Below are 22,303 nucleotides of genomic sequence, written 5' to 3'. Positions count from 1 at the left end.
TTCATTTCTAGCAGCATTTTAAACGATCCTGTTTCATGTCAATTTCTCAATTCTCTAATAGTTCTAATTGCGTAGATTCAGGCGTAAAATGGAGGATTTGGGTCATGTAAATGACCAAATGAAAGCATTATTCCACGAAATAGTTTTTAGGTACTTTAGATATTTTCATCAGATCGGATTTTGTGCATCGAAATCCGGTCGGTAAACAAATTTTTATTGAGTGGAAAAGTTCTATTGATTGAAAATCGGACTTGAAAGATCATGGTACTCACATGTTCCATTATTTGCTTCTTGTAGGTAATCCTGGGCCTTCCTCTGTAATTTTCTCCTCCATATTTCCTTCAATAATGGTCTTCAGTAAACTGTAGTACATGAGGATATATCCACATAATCAATTTCCCACAAATTCTTGCAAGTATCCTCCGTAGGTTCCTCCCTTCACCCAATGTTTCCCGGTTGTTCATTTCATACTCTGTTTATCCAAATATTTACAGCATTCTTCTTCAGCATGACTTCTCCATCGTCTCCAATCTTCGTTTATCTAGTGCTCCTACGCCGTTCCTCACATCCACAGAAAAAACCATAAAGGATCACTTCCATGGAGAAGTAAATGCTTTACATGTATAGACTTAAGGAATTGCTTCTTTACGAACCTGCCAGCAATATTTGTGCCGAGCTGCTTTTATGATAATAAAAATCTGTATTCGCCATCCTTTTCTTATTATTAAATCCCTTTTGCTTCTTCCATCACTTGTAAACCTATTACCTAAATAGCAAAACTCTTCCACTTCCTCCATTATGTCCGTTCGTAGTCATACCCTTACCATAAAATAATCTGATTTTTCCTGAGGTTTTAATTAATCATCCTTTTCTCTATAGCGACAAGTATTTCTCCCATAATAATTTTTATACCTGTGTCTACATATTAGATTGGATCACGGTGCCAGAATCTTATTTCGGCATCTTTAATATTTATGAGGATCGTTTCTCCCATGTGCCTTGTTTGACCCTAAGCCGTTTACTGCAGCGTCAGGTACGGGCCTCAGGATATAGTTTCCTTCCTTACCATCGTCGACAGTATCCTCTCCTTTCAGTGCTTTTGCGTTGCGATAAATCTTTGCCCATGGTTTTCATCCATTCTTTTCTGGCCCTTCTCGTTTTTCTTTAGATTTCATTCGAAATCTTCTGCAGCATGTCTGTCCGTATTCAACCACTGAGGTTCTATTCTTTCTTCTGTCTTCTATAAGGTCCAGTTTGTTAGTGATCTATGGTTTCCTTTTCCCACGTCTTATTCGGCCAGTAGTTATCTTCGTGGCTACTAAAAATCTAAACTACTTCTTTCCATCTTTTTTCAGTCGAACACGAGTTGCTAAATTGTCCATATATTTTTTTCAATTTCTGCTTGAAATCAAGTTGTATATCTGATTTCCTTCGATCTAACTTACTCTTATTGGATCCTAACCTAATGGAAGAAGTCGACCGGAACCTTGTCACGCTCTAATAACCCTGCCCAGCGTTCCAAAATGGTTGCCTTTAAAGATCATATTCATAGGGAACAAATTTATTTCCAGCGGGGCCACATTGGGGCTGTAGGTCACTTTCACAACTGCCAAAGAGATCGCGTGAAATTGCCACTCGAAAAACCATTCCTTTGTGCATTGGTTAACAATGGTTATGGTCTCCAAATCCGATTTTTGGAGCCTAACACTGAAGTTATCGCGTATCGTTGCTCCGTGAAACGAGGCATTGTGAATTTGTATTTCGATCCACGAACAGGGGTCCTGTATATCAGCGATTGTGTGAGTCATTCAGCACATTGTAATGACCTGCAGAAAACTGATGCAGATCTTGTAGGTTTTCCAAGACCTTTTACCACCGATCCTGACACAAGTATCCCCACTTCAGCTGTCCGTATCGGCGGGGAAAAATCACTGTACTAATTTTTTGGGATAGACCCTGGATAATTGGGAGAAATAACATTAAGACCCCAATAGCCGTTGAGGACCCAAGGGGTAAAAAATATCGAAAATGGTTTTGGTTATTTTAAATGCTGTTGGTATTTGATAAGCGCGCTTAAGTCCAACAAATATGAATTTTCCAATGCGCTGATGCTGGTGCATTGGACCTTTGTTGGAGAAAAACCTTTACTACGAGTACATATATAGTTCCAATGGTAAGTCTACTACTCCTTTTACTCGACTGCTATATCCTTCCTCAACTCGAAAAATTGAAGTGTAGAGGAAATCAGGGCCACTTTTATATTTAAATTTCCGCATAATCAAATTTCCGCGAATGGATTTCACTGTTTTTTTGAGTTAATTTTGTTTTTTTTTCCGATTCCACACAGTGATATAACACAGGCTTTTAATAAAACTCCCTTGCCGCCAATCATTTCTACTATAATTCAGTGTTTTCGTATGGAAATACAACTCCAGTGATTCCCTATTGACGCCAAATTTCCTTAAAACTACAGGATCAATGAAGCCATAAGATATTAAATCATGGAATGTTTTCAAGCCATGTTTCCATATCCACATTGACAATTTCAATTTTTAATTTTTATTGAGATTAGAGATTAAAATCGGTGACGTACTCTGAAATAAATTAATATTTATACTCTCAGAATTTTAATGACCCCAAAGGATTAATTTAAAGCACATTTACATAATCCTTACCGGAATTTTGAAAGGGATTAATCTTTATAATTAGATGCTAATTCCCCCGGAGTTCACTCACATATTTGCACCAAAAGGCGGTAATACAAGTATTAGCTGAAAAAAATCAGTCATTCATGGTCGAATGATTGACAATATAAGGAGAGAAAATCAGTGCGCACTGTCCATGTTCCCATGAGGGCTCGATAATTCTAATCTCGAGGTACGTGTACCATTTGAATCCGTTGCTCAGAGCGGTGTCTCAACTTATCAAGTACCCACCCACCCCTAGGGCTGACATCACCATAAAGGAGATCATTTGGATTCACCCAAAAGCGTCTACTCAGAGACGGTTAGAACAGCAATTCAGGTTACGCGACTGCATTCGGTTACAATGTTTGAGAGGAAGACCTGCGCCTCGGGTAGAGACTTTTATAGTGAATTCGACCGAGAGCGCGTCAAGCGCGCGCCTTCGCTCTTGGGGAATAGGTCGGTCAAATGTTTATTGGGCCATTAAATGTGGGTGCCTGCAAATCCTTCAATCAGTTGCATAATTTGTAAACCTTAAATTTCAAAAGAGGTATAGGTAAGCATTCTACGCACTTTGCTTCCTTCAATCAGGAGCTCAATCAATTCAATACTGCGAAAATCCTTGAGAGCCATGAAGACGAGCGTGGTATTTCAGGACGTGAGACGGAATGTGAGTGGGATGGGTAGGTGACGGAATGAACCTCGAATCATTATCAATATTAGAAAGACCGGTGCTCATGATTTCGCATCTGTTGTCGTGAACTGTTTATGAATGGTTCCCGGAATATGAGCGCGTCGATTACGAGTGTTAAACCAAGCTTTACGACCTCAGTAAAAACTTACTCAATTCAAAAGATCAACTCATTCGCTCATGTGAAAACGTCACAATATCCCGAAGGATAACGAGAGTGAAAAACTATTTCTATATTTGAATGTATTAAATGGCATGAAAGGATCATATTTATTAACTATGATATAACATGTAACTAATTTATGCAAAACTTTCTAAGGATTGCGTGAACGTTGAATCACTATAGTGACTTAGATATCATTAGCAACACTTAGTCAAATTTTACGTACATCTTTCTACTGATAAATCAAAATTAAGTAATTTGATCCAAATTTAGGGATAACTATATAATTTTCAATTTATTTCTTCTCATAAATCAAAATTTCTTTCCAACAATCAAGTTCTGCTTACGTTCCTGAGTGAGAATGGTCAAAGCATAATACTACATTGGCTGTATTTATAATGGTCTACTTTCTAAGTAAATAAAAGACTAATTTTCTAGTCCAACATTTAAACATCTGACGATTGAATGATTTAAATACCTGACGGTTCAATGCAACAATTTCAGAGTGTAAAAATCATTCGCCTTGACTGGGATGATTTTTACACTCTGAAATTGTTGCATTGAAATGCACATTAGCGGATGACTCCGTTAAAAGTTACTGTTGCGGCATCTCCCGCAGTTTCTTTGGTACCTGACGGTTGATTAGTATTTGAAAACCATACGACCACTGCAGAGTATTCACGTAAGGATTTCTCATTTATTTTATAGTCTCAATAATAATCATCAGATTCACCAGAAACGATGGGAAGTTGCACGTTAATTTTCATTTCGAGATTCTATCTGCAAAGACAATCCACGTCTCTAATCTACACCATGTGACCCATCCATAATATAATATCAAGCGGTTCCAGAGACCGGTAACCTTAAACGAAAGCTTCATCAAGCCTTTTGGATACGACCGAAAGTTTTACAGCCAGGGCGACGTTAATCATGCGGAGAGATGGGAAGGGTGGAGAGGAAAAAAATAACAGCACTCGGGATTCCTTCCGCGGCGGGAACGGCGGGCAGGTTTGGGTAAGGGCGAACTTGGTCGAATGCGGTGCAGAAGACACCTAGGGAGCTTGGAGAGGGTGGTGGATGTGGTGTGGGAACGAGAGGGGAAGGTGGGGGAGAGGGGGTGAGAGGACGGATGCAGGGGGGGGGGAGAGCGGTGCCTTGCGCACGACCACGAGGGCTGGCGGCGGCGCCGCGGCGGCTTCCCCGCTCAGTACACCCGAGGACGGCGTCCGAGCCGCCCGATCCACACGTGCACTGGACGGCGAGCAGAGCGGACGACACGCGCGCGGCGGACGAGTAAGGAGAGAGCGGAAGAGGCAGCGGCCGGCCGCCGGGCGACGGCTCCGGGGAGCGGGCGCGACGCACCCACCGGTCTTGCAGCGGCCGGTGCAAGGACCCGGGGGCGGAGATGGAGGGAGAGAACAGGGCGGTCCTCGTCGAAGGCGGTACCCGCCCCCGGCGACCACTCCACCGTCCGCAGGCCCTTCTCCAGCCGCTCATCGCTTTCGCAGTCACCGCCGCCGCACTCCTTCTGCAGGCCGGTGAGTGGTTCCTCCATTCGGTAGGCGCGGTTCCTTCCCGCCGTCGAATGAGCCCACCCCCGCTTGCGTCCGTTTAAACGGGTCCGCGTCTGGTGGAAGCGCGCGCACGTACTCTTTCGTCCTGTGCAGAGTTTTTGTGTTGATTACGGATCCCTCGAGATGTATGCTACAAATTATTTCTCTATTTCGTGTGCATAAAATCCTCTCGCCGATAAATTCCTGCGTTCTTTCATAAGTTATCTTTGTGGATCGTCGTTTAAGGTGTGTTTTTAAATATTATTCTCCAATTCTTTTACGGGTACTTACTCGTTGGTGAAATGAGGAATCATGGCAAAAACTTTAAGAAAGAAGCTGTCTGGCATAATGAAACATCTTAGGATTGCCTTGTAAACTTTTAATGCATCACATTCTATCGAATTTATTTAAAGTTAGTTTTGCGAAAACCTTACAATGTTATTAACGAAATTCAGTTACGTTTCTTTGAGTTACTTAGCAATCATTTGATACGGCAAGTAAATTTAAGTACCATGGAAAATATTTTCCAACTTAAATTAATACCGGTAAAAGAAATTGCCCGATAGTGAAATTCACAGTTCATAACTCTGGCGGATGTGTCGAAGATTGAATAACTTTATTAAAGAGCTTATTTTTTATTCATCTCACCGTGATTTCCCGGAAGTTTTACATTTTGATATTGCATGTTGACCAGTAATCCGCGTTTATTGGGGAAAAATTATTGCTCTCCGATTTATTGTACCCAGTTTGAATTTTAGGGAAAATTGTGTGGCCCTGTTATACTTAAACGTGGATTTCAGCGAATGACGATTTGTTTACTTAAAAACTATTGTCCAAGGCCAGACTGCTAGCGTCGGCTAGGAGAAATTAACAGTTCGATGATGGAAAGAGTGCCATGAGTAACAGAGATGGCGATATTTGCCATCATTTTTATTTATCTTTGTATTCGTACGAAGGCATACTCAGTCAACATTTTGTGCTCTGAAAAGTTGGGCTGGACGCTATTCATGGCATTTCACTAAATCTGGGAAAAGATTAATTTATGTGTTGAGGTAAGCGAGGAATGAGTCAAACAAATCCCTCCGCTCACGAGAGCGCACCGCTTGAGAGGAGATTTACCGCTCTCACTCTCCCTCTCTCCCGCCTCCCCCCTCGCGGTGGGGCGAGAATTTACGGATTCCTTATGCCTCCACCCCCGTGGCACACAGGTAAGGTCCACTGCGGAACGGTGGGCCATGGCTCACCCGATCTCAGAAGGTCCAGATCTCACCCTATCCCCCAGAGGCGACGGGGACTAGGAAAACGTACTAGTCGTTGTCGGGGTTCAGTGAGCGGTGTTGAGTGTGTCCCAAGGATCGTGTCAGGGGTACATGGTGCGGCGAAAAGTGCGCGGGGAGGCACCGCGCCAAGGCGACGGCACGCCGGCCGTCGTCACGCGCACCAAAACCCAGCTCCGGGGCGCCATTCACCATCCACGGGGCCGTATCCTATTTCTGCCTGTGGTGTCCTCTGAAGGGGAATGGGGGTGGAAGAAATTATACATAGACACCGGTGCCGAAGGATTGGGTGGCTTAAAAAGCGGATACGGCCACACCATAATTATGCATCTTATATGACACAGTCCACGCAATCATTTTAAAAGCTTTTGAGATTTGCGAATGAATTTGTTTGGTGGAGTTATGGTAGATACTACAAAATGTATTACTTGGTAAAATTGTTTAATATTTCTTGTGATTGATGAACTCAATTTATAAAACCGTTCTAATAAGATGTAAGCGTGTTCCCAAACGCTCTGCGAGCAGAATATCTAGCATAATCCGATTCCATCAAGGACTAGTTAATGGTATTTGCTATGATAGGATTGAAATAATCGGAAATATTCGAGTGAGTCTCCTTGAGGTGGTAGGGGTACAGCGAAATTAACCATTGAAATGTGAAATATTAATATTACTCATTGAAAGAGATATAGTTTATTATTAGGTAAGCATGTTTCAAGACAACTGGTTCTCAAGGGATCGGAATGTAAATTAGTTGCAAGTACATATCGATCATGAGGGAACCTCTCTTGAAATGTATTAATATGTCATTATTAGAACAAAAATACATATATAGGTTTGTTTATATCCTGTTTTTTTCATCGAAAGTATTGTCATTGAGCATTCCATATATTAGCTCGGATAACCAACCGATTTTTAAGACATCACATTATTTTTCATGTTCCGATAAAAATGTCTTGGATTCGTGCCCTTTATATATGTAGTAGGTTTTTGTTTATGTCTTGACGAGTAGCATAAATTAATTACGTCGGATAAATTCTGGAATCTAAAGGCGGATATGGGATACGTAGAAACTGAGCTGTTTTTAACTGAAAAAAACATGCCTTTCACAACCAAACCCTTAGTAGAACATATATAATCGGCCACATGTGACTATTTTCCCTTGTTCTCTACGCTTGGTGTCAATGCCAAAAATGTCGAATCACTGCATGTTTTAAAGGCCATGAGTGGCATTGGAAATGGTGAAAAACATTTCTTCCATTCTTTTCATCTCGCAGAATATTTTGGTACCCCCTCTTCCATTAATCTTTCCTTAGTGATTTCTTACCATGCTTTCTTCCCCCATCATCTTTATGCCAAGAATCTAGTTTAGGGAATTAAAAAGCAACCATGCTAAATATTATTTAGACCCGCATGTTTCCAGTACTATCTAATCTGATAGAATTCTTTGCACAGAATGTGTCTACGGATAAAATGCAAAAAATGTTTAATATTAATTTTCCTTTTAACTAGAGCAAAATAGTTGCTAGTATTTCGTTTGCAAACGTTGCACATTATACGTGACTTCAAACAGATAACGAAAGGAAAGGTTTTTTAGTGCATAAATAAGTACCTCAGAGAGTGACATTTGAACCAAGTAGATCAAGGTAAAAATGTTATAGCATTTCGATTTTTTAATAGAAATTTACGAGTGTCTCGGTAGTATGGTAGTTATCCAGCTTCTCTAACATGTATACTTAGATGATTTATCCATCGCAAACTTAGCATTTTCAAAGAAAAAATACGATTTTTCCCATTAATCATTTTTTTCTCGAATTCTTTCTCATTCTTTATGGCGGAAATAATTACCCGGCCTGAGACACAAGAAAGTTAATGTCATAAAGGGTTAATCAAAGGCAACCAATCAGAAGCTCTTTTGCGAATGGGTGTTTATTTCATTTTCTGAGGTAACTGTAGATTTCTAATGCATCTACACAAAGCTAGAATCATTTATTTTGATTTGTGAAGAGCCCTCCGTTAGGAACAGCGTTCAAATAATTAGGATATCGCATATTTTTGGCCGAAAAAATTGCTTCCTCTTAAATTTAATTCCATATGCATTCATTTTGTATCTAAAATGGGATCTTTTGAGATGCGCTCTCATTAATAAAAGGAAATTATCTAAAAAAATCTGATAGTGCACGTTTCTGGTTGAGAGAAGGGTAGCATTGTCATCAAATGTCACGTCTTTTCTCTTTGTAGACACGATGAGTGTTAAACAACCCCAAACATTCATGTTTTATAGCATTGCTTAATTTTATTTCTCCAAAAAACCCTTGTTTTATTCTATTTGGACAAAGGTAACTCTGCATGCGTCTAGAAAAAAGAATCCAATTATAAATATAATCATCGTCAAGCAGTGTATGTTGGCAGCAGACAAAGAGGAGAGAGACTGAATGATACTTTAAATAAGGTAATTAATTTGAATATTCAAAGAGACCATTGGTAACCCGAGGTAATCGCCTTGGTGCATTCATGAAAAACTGGTGAATAACTGACATTGTTTTTTTTCTATCAACCTGCAGAAACTGGTAACTACGGCGTTATATTTTATGTGCCTGTGAACCAATTACTGATTTCATTCTCATTATCAAGAAGCATTGAATGATGTTGTGACCGCTGTTGTTATCGTGTTTCAAAGCGGTACACATATTCAAGTGTACCTGCAGTGAATAATAGTACGCATGTATCATTTCATTACCTTTGGTTATGAAATACCGAAAATCACACTATTTATCTGCTGAAATAAATGGTATCATTTAATTAAATGAACTTCATTCTAGTGATAAAACTGTCATCTAGTTATATTCAAAGTATTTACTCGTGCTAAAATTCACTTTTATCTTACCAATCAGTATCATTATTGATGAACATATTTTACTCATACGGGTCTTGGTGTCTCTTCTGACGCATAAGTATACAATCACGGATTTTAAAAGCTTTGGCGCTTGGAGATTTAACAAAGTGTACACAAAAGCGAGTGGATGCGTCCTAGGTACATGATGTGACATTGTGGAATATTATTGATGACAGTGCCCAGGAAATAATAACATAAGAGGAGTTTGGCTGTAATAGGTAAAGCATATGGTAGAAAATTGGTACCGGAAAATATGATGAGCTAATGCTCTCCCTAGCTGTGATCCGCATCGTTTCTCCTAGCCCAATATCCTTGTTTAAAAGTTCTATTCTTGAGTAATGATCCTTTCCTGAAGCATTATTAATAATTGAAGCCGTCTATTTGTGTAGGTATTCTTAGCAATAGAGATCGATGACAAAAATGAAGGAAGCTAGGATTTAAGGAAGGGAAAAGGAGTATATGAAATTTTTTGTTGCACCTAACATTTTCTACGAGATTTATGCATTAATTCTTATGATAAAATAATTTAGCATTAAAATTTTGATAATAAATTAAGTGTAATAATTTTAAAGTTATTAACACTTACTTATACGCAGAAAATACATGAGATATTACATCGACCTGAAAATTGTATATACTGTTGTATGTAAGCTACGAAAGCTTCAGGTATGACTTATTAATTTTTACTGAATTTCTAGAACTTCAAGATCAGTAACTTGCGATATCGAAATGAAACGTATTATATTTAAGTAGAGCTATTAATTACCGGTTTATTTAAAAGTTTTCCTGAAGATGTTATAAATGAAATTTTCGGATGACGTGGCTTATTTTTAAATTAATGCGTATAAAGAATTGAAATATTAAGCATCTGATGTGGGGCAACCGAAGGTTCTTAATCTGCTTATTTATCAATACTATAGATAGGTAAAAAAATAAGGAAAATAGTGAATCGGTTATTCAGCTGCCAACTTCTCTATGATGTATTTTTTATTTTCATGTCAAATGTGGTAAAAATTAATTAATCTTTTAAAATACTTTTATTATTCAAATAATTAGTAGTTGATTATTATAAAATAAATTATTAATAGAATTTAACAAACACATATCTTAAAGGGTTCCCGTGCAATCCCAGATGTAGTTTTTTCCTTGATTTACTAGTATTTTGAGTAATCCATTGAGGATGAATTCATGACATCAAATTTGGTATGAGTTGTTAAAAAAGAGAACTTTTTTAAGTAATATTTTTTAAAGTAAGTATAAACATAGAAGTCTCTCTAGTACTTACTTCTTCTCTACTTATTTCTTCGTAATTATGAAATCGTAGAAAACCGGAACTCGCTGGTTGCCTCTGTAGCGTGGTCGTCTGCTGATTATATGCAATTCTTCTCAGGCGGGTTTTTGTCCAATTATAATGTCATTGCACTGTAAGCAACCTGCGCAGTAAACCCTCTCACGGCTTTCTTGCAGAAGAACCTCTAAACTCGGCTCACCTCCCATACTCTGTCTTTACCCATCCTTCTCTCCCATCCCTTTCACGAGTATTAGCTTTTCAATACTGCCAAGCTTTGATAATGTTTACCTGCCCATTTATTTCATGCTTATTTCGGTAAATATTTCGATTTTAAAATAGTGTTATCTAATTATATTCTCAAATCACGAAAAATGAAAGATGTTTCTGGAAATTATTTTATTAGGCTTTTTGCTATGAAAATCATTCCAACACATTTCCCTTCCCAAGGAATCCCAAACACTGAGAATTTAGGGTCAACGAGAGGAATTCAAATTCATCGCTCAAAAGTGAATTGTGGAATTTCATGAAAATGCTATGCCTCTTCCAAACGAATGAATGAAGGATTTTAAGAATTCAACACATTTGTAAATCTTTAAAAATTGTGGGGTGGACTAATAATTGTCTGAAAGATTAATGAAATTAAATGTATGTGAGAATAATTCTACAGTTGTGTGGGTGATGGTTTACATGAGTGTTGTTGACAATGGAAAAATTAATTAAATTCCTAATAGTGATGTCTAAAACTCAATTTCACAAAAAATAAGATTTATCGGTATTTAATTTATTTTTACTCAACCACCTTGAGTACATTTTCGTTTACAATAACGGTTCATACGCACGTTTAAGAAGGAGAAAAAATAAAACACGAAGGGATATATAAAACTTTTATAAACGTACGCATGCACACGTATGTTAATGTACATACATATGCCTTATAAGCCATAAACACAGCAATCAATCCTAAGGTCGGTGTGGTAGGTGGTAGTTTCGTAGTTAATCCAGTACCAAGCCCGACGGCGAGCGAGATCCGCACATCAGGGATGGGGGGTCAGTTCCTTTCCCTGTGCCGGCTATGGTTTCCTAGAAAGAAAAACCAGAAAGGTGCATGATAAATCATAAAGCTTGGGTGGAGCTGAGAGTTCCCAGAGAGGCTTGCCCAGCATCCCGGTTAGTAGTCCACCGCTCTACCCCTGGACCAGCGCGACCTCCTTACACACACATATACACCTAAATAGCGTCTATATATAGCATCTGGCGTATATAGCTATATATATATATATATATACATATGTATATATATATATATGTACATATGTATATATATATATAGCTATATATATATATATATATATATATATATATATATATATATATATATATATATATATATATATATATATATATATATATATACATATGTATATATATATACATATGTATATATATATATATATACATATGTATATATATATATATACATATGTATATATATATACATACATAAATACATATAATTAATATACTTATAATAGTTATATATATATATACATGCTCTCACATGTATAGTCCGGCCATCAATCAGTTTCTATAGAGAAAGTTTGTTGTAAAATCAGTACGCATGATGTGCTTGTAGATATATTGATACAAATTGTGTGAAAGTATGTAATTACTTATATACATACATACACACACACACACACACACATATATATATATATATATATATATATATATATATATATATATATATATATATATACACACACACATAATTATGTAGGGTCAAAATGTCATTTGTACTCTGATAAAAATCTGAGGTAAGTGATATTATAAAAACTAATGACATCAAAGCTTATGGTTGGGCCACGCCCTGCTATTCCTGAGACTAATTCTCGGGCGTTGGAAAAGATTGTTTGCACAGCCAACTGCGGACTGGCAAATGAGTAACAACATACTATTTGTGAAGCATAAACTTCTTTGAAATCTCTAAATCGCATCTCTTACGGTGTACGGTTGGATGTGGCCAAAATTGCTTGGAAATTCATTTTGTTCGAGAAAATCAAGAAAGTTGGATAAGATTGAAAGTTATAATCTCAAGAATTCCCGGCAGAACAACAAATCTTCCTTTTTATTGTGTTCTGCAAAAGCCTTGAAAAAGTTTTTATGCATAATTAATGGAGTTTATTTTGTTTGAGCCATTCATTCTTTGCAATAACTTTTTAAGCATTTTTCATTTCAATATATTTAAATTATATACCATGTCCAATCAAAATTATTGAATGCAACAATTTCAGATAAATTATTGAAATCTCTAAATATCACCTTTAAATATAAAGATAATAAGATTGTTTGATGCCTGTGTCTCATTTTACTCCGTGATTATATGGCATAATAATTTGCGATGATCAAAGTATATTAACTACCTCCAGTTTTGGTTTTACTTAGGTCCTTTCTTGTCCGTCAATTTATTTGTCCATGAAATAAAATTTATGTTAGGGAACTTCACCCTCTTCTGAACGAGGAGAGTACTCGTGAAGAGTTGTGCCAAAGTTTTAAGGGTGCAGTATTGGGCGAAGTGATGGAGCAAGAAGGGGTGGCTCCGGCTGGCTGGGGAGTGACAAGGGAGAAGACCCTGGAGCAAGATGCGAAGGAAAAAAAATTGGTGCACTTCATAGACGTCACTTACAAATGTCCGCCCATTAAATAAACTTCCGCGGCACTGGTCTGCGCTTGCGATATTTGACGTGATGTTTGCCCACGTCTCCTTGAAAGACGCCTCATTTAAATGTCGAGCGTTCTCCTTGGAGCCGCTGAAGTGACTTGAGCCCATTCTTCAGATCCGAGGCCGTTTCCTCCGATGGAAGTGAAACGTCGACCGCAAGGCTCGGGTGAAACGGGGCCGGATTAATCTCCTCAGCCATATCACGGCCCCCGATAACCCGGGCAAACTTAAAATGTTCCATCTAGTTCCACAGAGGCCGCCTTAATGTTTTATCATTAGCAAGAAGTTTTAATATCTTGGTCGCCCCGTCCACAACTGCCACTCTAGAATTGATGATTCGGTAAGACGATAAGAATTACTGGCGTCTAGTTTCAAATTTTTAAGGAACTGTATGATTTGGTTAACTCACTTCTTCTCACCATTAACATAGAAATTTCTAGTGTCAGCCGGTCATTTTTTGCAGCGCAACATGAGTTCAACTTAAACTTATTTAAGCCTGTGAAAACGTCATTGGCTTACACGAAAAGCGGAGGATTCGTTGTTCACGGGTTAAAAAAATTTAGCTTCTGTTTTTTACGATATTTGAGGGGAAACAAAGGAATTTCTTGAAATACCTTTGATTACCCTGATATAATTTACGGTTTTCTATCAAATAGTTTTACACACACACAGATATATATGTATGTATATAATTATGTGTGTATATATACACACATCCACGCACGCACACACACACACACACACTTATATATATATATATATATATATATATATATATATATATATATATATATATATATATATATATATATATATATATATATATATATATATATATATCACATTTATTAAGGATAAAAATTATTATTGAATTTTATATCCGCTATGTAGATCCGGGGTGAAAATATATTGGCAGAAGAAGTTAAATGCTCATAGTTCTTGGGTATTGTGTCACTAAATTGTACCAAAAATGCTGCAAAACTCATTATGGGGAATAAATGATGGAGATTCGATTGGTGATTATAAGCAAACTGATCGACTTCTCTGAAATGAATGAGATCGTATTTACGCGTTTACTTTTTATCACTAAAAGGCAAAATCGAAAAAATTGGTTTAGATATTAAAAACTAAAATCAATTAAAATGAGATGAATGTTTCAAATTACATGAACAGTATCAATGTGAGATTGATATCATTTAACTGTTGCAGGATAGACTGAGGTGAAAAAATATATGCACTATTACCTGCTGGTAATTTTTATGCGTAGTTCGTATAGTATGGATGCCCCTTATTTATTGCTGTGTTAATATTACACTCTGTTTTCTTTAAATACCAATGATATCGGTAATGACGTGAATAAATAAAATGCAATAGTAAAAATGCATTTCTTGAACTGCGAACACCAACAGATATCAGTAAACCTGTTTAATTACGTCAAGTTGATAATATATTGTTGCATGATATTACTTATTATGAAGCAATAAAGGTTTATGATCTTAGAAAAGCTTGTGTTGTCCGTAATTAATTAATTTTTGCAATGCCATTTTTGAGTATCAAAAAAATCTATCTAAATCCAAATTTTTGGGTCGATACTTTATTTACCTTATGATATTATAAATATTTTTACTGCGGAAATTATTCATTTTTCTTCATTACAAATGTCATAACGTAATTGTTTCAGAAATGTTTTGAATTCACTTCTTGGTGAACAACTAAACTTTTTATTTTCTTGATTAATCCATTCCATGAAACCGATTTATCCATTATTAGTTGAGTTAAAACTTGTTCTGTAATGAGCTCGGAAGTTGCACATCTACTCTATTCATAGTTAATATCTTTCTCAATATAAAAAGTGTACTCAATTAGAGAAAGAAAATCAAAATTTATAACCGTGATATTAATTTTAGGAAAATAATCCTGCCTCATCTGCGTATACTCTCATCCTACGGGAAATATATTTTGTATTGTATGAAGAAAATCATGGCTTCAATATTGTTAGAAATAATCTTATCTGAATAGAAATCCTTCATATCCCCTGACCATGGAACGGTGGATCATTTAAATAAATTGTCTCCGAACTTATTATCGTTTTATGTTAACATAACGGGTTCCTGTGCAGCTCTTACTCCTCCTGATATATATAATAATCATTTCATAAATTGGATTTCTTTTTTTGATTTTTTCTGTTTTACGGTAAAGTACACAATGAATATACCTTAAACCGGAATCACATAGAATATTAATTATTCCAGTTCCTTAAATTCCTCATTTATGCCATAATATTTTCCCATCAATCAGGCATCGTTTTTCTTTCCTGTACTTTTAACTCACGCGTTAACTTTGTAGAATGAATCGATTCAAGTTTTTCAAATATTTCATTCAAATATTGAGCTATTATGCTCATACCCATATAGGCTGGGCTGATTATAAATTGGATAAATGGGTTAAATGGAAATACGATATACTGATAGGTTACATATTACATGCAACGTTTAGTTGCTCTGATGGATTGACTAGAATTGATGGACAGTCGGTTGAAAACGATCAATCTCCAAAAGAGTATGATGAAAAGAGGCCAATCTTTACTGTACACCATACTCGTGCCTAAATATTCAAGACTTGTGCAAACCCCACGAAATATATTAGGAATTGGAAGTGTCTATTTTGAATACCTGTAGGTGAAGCTCAATTATAATGCGACCAAATCCTGTACTCAATCAGTAAGGTACGAGCTTGCGTCTAAACTTTTGATTGGGAGATTTCTAAACCACCTTGCTTTTGTTTCTTGTTTTAATATTTAAGGTTGCTAGAAGGTCAGTGTAAAAATGAGAGCATACGAGGGCCCACTGATTTTTGCCTATGCGAATTTCAATGGATAAGGCTTTTTGTCGAATGAGGCATCAATTCCTGACTTTTTTCTTTATTTTTATGGACAGTTAGCCAATGGTGACACGGCATTGTACTTAATATCTTCTCCACTACGCTTTCTTTCAATTGTTTCCTAGAAGTTTTTGGGGTGGCGACCGACATCTGAGGTCATTTTCGGCATTAAGGATGGACAGGAAAGGATTAAGGGTGGAGAGAAATCCGGCATTAACCTACTCTTAATGAAAGGCGCCAAGGGGTCCGCAGCTCAACGTCCCATCCAACGGACGGCTTACTCACTCAAAGTGCTCTCCAAGAAGCACCCCAAGTAGGGATAGGGATACCACTGAATAATATCTTCCGCCTCCGTTTCAAACCCGAGTTCTCTGGGCGAGACGCCAGTACGTTAGCCACCGCACCAAACCGATCCCCTATTGTTTCCTTCTCGAGATACAGCCATAATCTTTATTTGCTAGTTTTTTTCCCATCGCAGATCTATAAAGCGTTGTAGAGACGCTCTTCATCACGATATCACAACTTTAAGCCAATTCAGCTAGTTTACGTTAAATAAACGTACAATCAAATTTTCATTGAAAGAGACAATACGTATAAATGTAATATTTCAATTTTAATTCCTCTCTGTGTTACAAGTTTTGCATTTTCCCATAAAATGTGGCTTTTATTGCTTCTGAAGATACTGCTGTTTTACCCACTACATTAAATATGGTCTCAACTCACAACAATAATTTTATTACATACTACACAGGTAATTTCCACAGAAAAGATATATCCTTCAAAACACTATACTTTTAGCAATATATGGTACTTCAGAGATTAGAATAATTAAGAAATACTAAGCTTGAATGAGGGTAAAAAATAAGAGAAACTTTACACTTCCACACACTTTTAATGTTTTACGACCTCAGATAATGATGCGCAGCATCGAAACCATGGTCGTAAAATATTAAAAGTTTGTGGAATTGTAAAGTTTCCCTTATTTTTTACCTTAATCATGAAGGAATTCCACGAAGTTAAGCCTGAAACCGTTAGCTTAAACAAAGCTTGGGCATTGATTATTCCTCTTAAATAAATTTAAGGCGGGATGTTAAGTTAAATAATATTATTCCCATAAGGACAGAATTTTGAATGTAGTAATTCATTTGGCATTGTATTAAAAAAACCATATCACTAAAACATTTGATTATGTTGAGATTTCAACCCAGATTCTCAGATTGGGAAGCTTATATATTAGTCCCCACACATATCCGATCCCTCTTCTAAGATACCGAACGGTGTACGTTTGTGAGTTTACCTGCATATGTTAAATTACGAAATAAGTGAGGGCGTATCGCATTTGGATTGGTAGTACGAGGGTCATCCGGAAAGTAGTACCCGTTCGTGAAATAAAGACACAAAAGTAAATATTAACAAACATAAAAAATTTTATTTGAAAGAGGATACTTTAAACTACTTCTCAACATAATCTCCAAGCAAATTAAGGCATTTGTCATAACGTGTGACAAGTTTCTGTATTCCTGCTGCATAGTCCTTCGCCGCCAGCTCATTGAGATACGCGAGGGACCCATCTTGCACAAATTTTTGCATAATGCAGATGGTGTTTAACAATTTCATGAACAATTGTTCGAGAAACATTGGGAAAATGCTCACAGATGTCATCAATTGTGACGCGCCGATCGTTCCTCACGAATTCGTCAACTGAGCTCACCAGTTGGTCTGTAATGACAGACGGTCTCTCCGAACGCTCATCGTCGTGTGTGTTCCCCCTCCCCATGTTGAAGTTGCGACACCACCGCCGAACAGACGACTCGTCCATTACATTGTCTCCATACACCTCCTTTAATTGGCGATGAATATCACATGGGCGAACGTTTCTTGCATTGAGGAATTTAATCACTGCCCTCACTTCACAACTGGCGGCGTTCTCAATTTTTTTAAACATTGTAAACAATCACAGAAACAACACAGGCAATGCTAGCGTCACGCAACTTGGCTCAGAGAAGGCAGACAAGCCACTGAAGCTATCTGACCTCGTCCAGCGGCTACTCGCGTCGTCAGCACTTCATGCGGCACGAACGGGTACTACTTTCCGGATGACCCTCGTATAAGGAGCCTACAAACGTTTGACTTTGAAATGAGTAAGAGCCAGAGACGTGACGTAAAGTAGTAATTCCTCGATTGATTAAAACGCAGAACATTTAATATGCAATGGTCATAAGTTCGGAAAAAAGAATTGAATATTGGCAGAATCGGAGAAAGATGTTTTTAGCTCTTTCCTCCTATTGTCATGAAAAGAGAAAATATCTCTCCTGCACAGATGTTTCAAGTGCTGAAGCTACTACATCCCCCCTTTTTGTTCAGCTATTACTAAATTAATGAAATAAATGTTCCAACATGATGCTAGCATGCGCTACTCTAAAATATCTCTCTTTCATACTTACAACTTGGTTCTTCGGTGAAGGAATGTATATGGTGATCAATCCATCAAAATGTTTCCTATATGATTGCAATGTGCACAATGAATCCATACAAGCATACAAGTATATCCCGCTGGATTTTTTTAAAGGACTTTTATAAATATCTGTTCCAAATCGACTGATACGAAATACATTTCAATCGAGCACGGCCATTGCGTTAATGGAGCTTAAGTAGCAAGTCCGGAAGTTGATCGCGGGGAATGGATATTTCACCAAAATAATTTCGCAAGCATGGCCAACCCTGAGGAACCTTTTTATCCCCCTTCTATTTCTCCCTGCGCTTTTGTCTGCGGAGCAACGTTCTCGGGGAACCTTTCCCTACCCCTGCCGCGACATGCCCCCCCACAACCGCAGCCTCGCCCAAACCCCTCGCCCCCCCCACCACTCTCTCGTCTCGAACGGTGCTTAGTCTTCCGCGTCGCTGTACTGCAGCGCCGCCACATCCCAGACGAGCAGGAGCGTCTTTGAGTTCCACAGAGAGAGCCAGAAAGTTTTGCTATCTGCTCCGGGAAAATACCACAGCTGCACTGATGGCCGAAGTTTTTTAACGAACTTTGGGGGACTGTATTAATGGAGAACGATTTTACGTCGATAATAGCAATGGTACCTGTTAATTGGTGCACAATCAGCTCGTATGCATCAATATGATAGATTCTTGGAATAGGTAATGGAGTCTCTAAAGATATTCAGCCGGCTATTATAGTTTAATACTAAAAAGAAAAAGGGGAAGCCAGAAATTGGAAGTCATGCGAGGAAAGTGATGTAAATAGTTCACTGTCCAATGTCATAGATTTTATGGTGGATTTCTATCGTGCAATGAAACCACATTAACAAGCAAACCAAATAAAATCCAGTTTAGAGGGAATTTTTTATTAATTCATATTTTAAGTCCACTAATTTAAATTTCGGTTGCAATAAATTCTGATATGAAGCCTTAATTGTTATTTTTTCGATGTATACTTCTTTGTGTCTTTCAAGGGTCGAAAGGATATAAAAATACCTCCCTTTACCCGCTCTTCTTCTTTATATTGCTGGTAAACTTAACTAAATACTGTGTACTTCTTTTGATATGAAAGAATCCACCTCCGTGGTAATTGTCTGATAACTGAGTTGTACTGATCTTCCGCACTGTTGCTGTTGTAAGAAGGAATGCGTCCCTTTATCAGTTTCGATAAAATTCAAAACTACTCTACGGGCTGGCGATCGATGCAAGGCCGAATTTCGCCAATGTTATTCACACATCAGTGAATCTATCAAAGTTTTAATGAATCCTCCTCCAAATAGCTATCAAGGTTAATAATGAAAAGCTATTGGAATTCTGCAGTTACGTTTAAAAGTTTTAAAATTATCCAGAGGAGGAGCGAGAGCTTCCATGAGAAGGAGCATTCCACGAAAATCGATAAAAGAGTTGCATTAATTTCTTGGCAAAATAGTTTCGAAGTCTTTTGTTTTATGCAGAATACTGCTCAAACTTCAAAAATATTTAAAACTGTTGAATTTTTTCAGTCGTATACTTTCGGTTAAAATGCACAAAATAACAATTTCTTGGTGAAAAATTTAAGTTAATTTGTGAAACCTTCGAAGATCATAGCTCGTCTCAGTGCATGATTGTGTTATTTGTGGAGATCTATGGCGCTAAGTAATATATTCCCATATTCTAAAAGCAATATTTAAGATATGTAGCCACTTTGATCATCTATTTAAAAGGCGGAAGAGGACATTTATAATTTAAATATTTTCATTACTATCCAGCTCCGTCAGATTATTGTGGATAACAAATTCTTTTTATCACTCAATTGACTTAGTTTCAAATACTGCTATAATTTTTACGTGTTCCCTTTCGTAGTTGATGAAGTCTATAAACGCATGATTTTAGATTTTGAAAGAAAACTTGCTTCGTTTTCCTTACTTATTCTACTACTCTCTATTCCCTATTCCTACATTCTTATTTCACTGATGTTGCATTCATATGATGTCTCATGCATACTATTCCCCATCTGAGACTTCTAATAATAAAAGAGTTACTGCGATCACATTCACCGATGGCCTTCGTGTTTTATCTCTTCACCTTACTAATCACTTAGTCTCATCTGAAATATCTGTTTGGTGGTTTGAATGTCATATTTCTTTACCTAATTGAGTACCCTAAAATGTATGTTATATAGTATGTGTGAACAATATACACGTATCTCTTTATAACCTGCATTCAAGAGAAATAAACGAGCGTAGAGCATTAATTTCTTAGGTAAGTGCATTAAATTATTATAATTTCATAATTTATTCTTTTCTAACCATATTTTTTTCATTTTATTACGACATAATTTCAATTTATTAATACCTACGAACAATTAACGCTTATACATACTAAAATAAAGTCTATAGCTGTATCGTTAACAAGTATTTGAAGTCAATGAGAGTTTATTGTATTTGTGATCGAGCTATGAAATTACCTTTGAAATACAGACCGTTTATTACTTAGTTTGATTTCCGGATTCTGGTATTAGTTCATTCTGGTATCCTGGTATATGACTCACTTTCATTCAGGAGTAAAGATGAGTAACATCGACACAGTGCAAGTATTTGTGTGTTCTTACCACGGTAGAAAGCGAACCCGGATATTAGATTTTTGCTGTTAATGAAAAGGAAGTCAAGGCATCATTCGCAGCCATGGCAACGCAGCAATATGGGGAAAGTAAGTGATTGGCCCAAAGAGAATTCGCTCTATCCACCTCCTTTAATTTTTGGGCACATTCTCTCGCTTATGCGACTGTAGTGCGGTTAATCAGCGACCGCTTGCCGGCCTATCTCTTTGTGAGGTCCACGGCCCTACTCGTCAAATACATCTTGGCTCCTCTGCCATCACTTCGATGTGCACGTTCGATAGCTTTAGTGGAATTTCCCGCTCATAGTCACTCCCACTCCAGTCTAAAGAAAATATTTGAAAGAGTTTATTTGGGGTTTGGAAGGTGATGAATGCTTTAACTAATGGCAGATTGATGTGGTGAGTAAGGAATATATGATTTAAATTGTTTGGAGGAAATATCAATGTACAAACATAACAAAAATTGTAATGAATCGAAGCATTATATAGCATTACAATACTTTACTCAAAATATCGATGTTATTTACCATATTGACGTGATATTTCAATAAGAAAATATTGGAGAACGCTTATTGAATAATCCGCATTCACTTCCCTATAGGGTTCGTTAACGCTTTTAACGGCTGCATAAAATTTTGTGCTGGCCAAGTGTAAATGCATTACATGTATGGCTAATTTTTACATTTTCTCGCAGATAAATCCAATTTCATGAATCGTGACTTGATTGAGACTAAATAGGATTTGCTCATTACCTACATCACAATCCATGCCTAGAGAAATGTTTAAATCTCAAGAATTTGAATAATTCATACCTGAAATGCACACGGCAACGATAAATTTGGCCTTGTGAAGAGAAATCTTCCCTCTTGAATTCGACCCTTTCCTTCCACTTCACTATCACGAAACATAAAGCCCTCAAACCGGATCAACCTAAAGAATACGTTCTATACAATAGCCTCATCACAACCGTCCAATTTCGCTCTCTATGCTCACTCCTACTGCCCCTTTATACGAGGTTGCATACCAAAAAGGTGGCCCTAGCCTCTCCTCATGAGTTCCTTCAA

The 22,303-nt window shown here is 37.2% G+C and overlaps 1 protein-coding gene across 1 annotated transcript in view; it reads left to right on the top strand.

Moving 5' to 3' along the window:
* Window positions 1-4,943: 4,943 nt before the first annotated feature.
* The window catches only part of LOC139685809 (cell adhesion molecule Dscam2-like), a 454,184-nt gene continuing 436,824 nt past the window's right edge, over window positions 4,944-22,303 (top strand). Inside the window, exon 1 of the mRNA XM_071582927.1 lies at window positions 4,944-5,076. Coding sequence (XP_071439028.1) covers window positions 4,944-5,076 — 133 coding nt within the window. The remainder of the gene's footprint in view (window positions 5,077-22,303) is intronic.

This window comes from Hetaerina americana, unplaced genomic scaffold, assembly GCF_022747635.1.
Source record: "Hetaerina americana unplaced genomic scaffold, ioHetAmer1.1.p SCAF_12, whole genome shotgun sequence".
Taxonomy (NCBI): Eukaryota; Metazoa; Arthropoda; class Insecta; order Odonata; family Calopterygidae; genus Hetaerina; species Hetaerina americana.
This window is presented reverse-complemented; position numbering and strand designations above follow the sequence as displayed.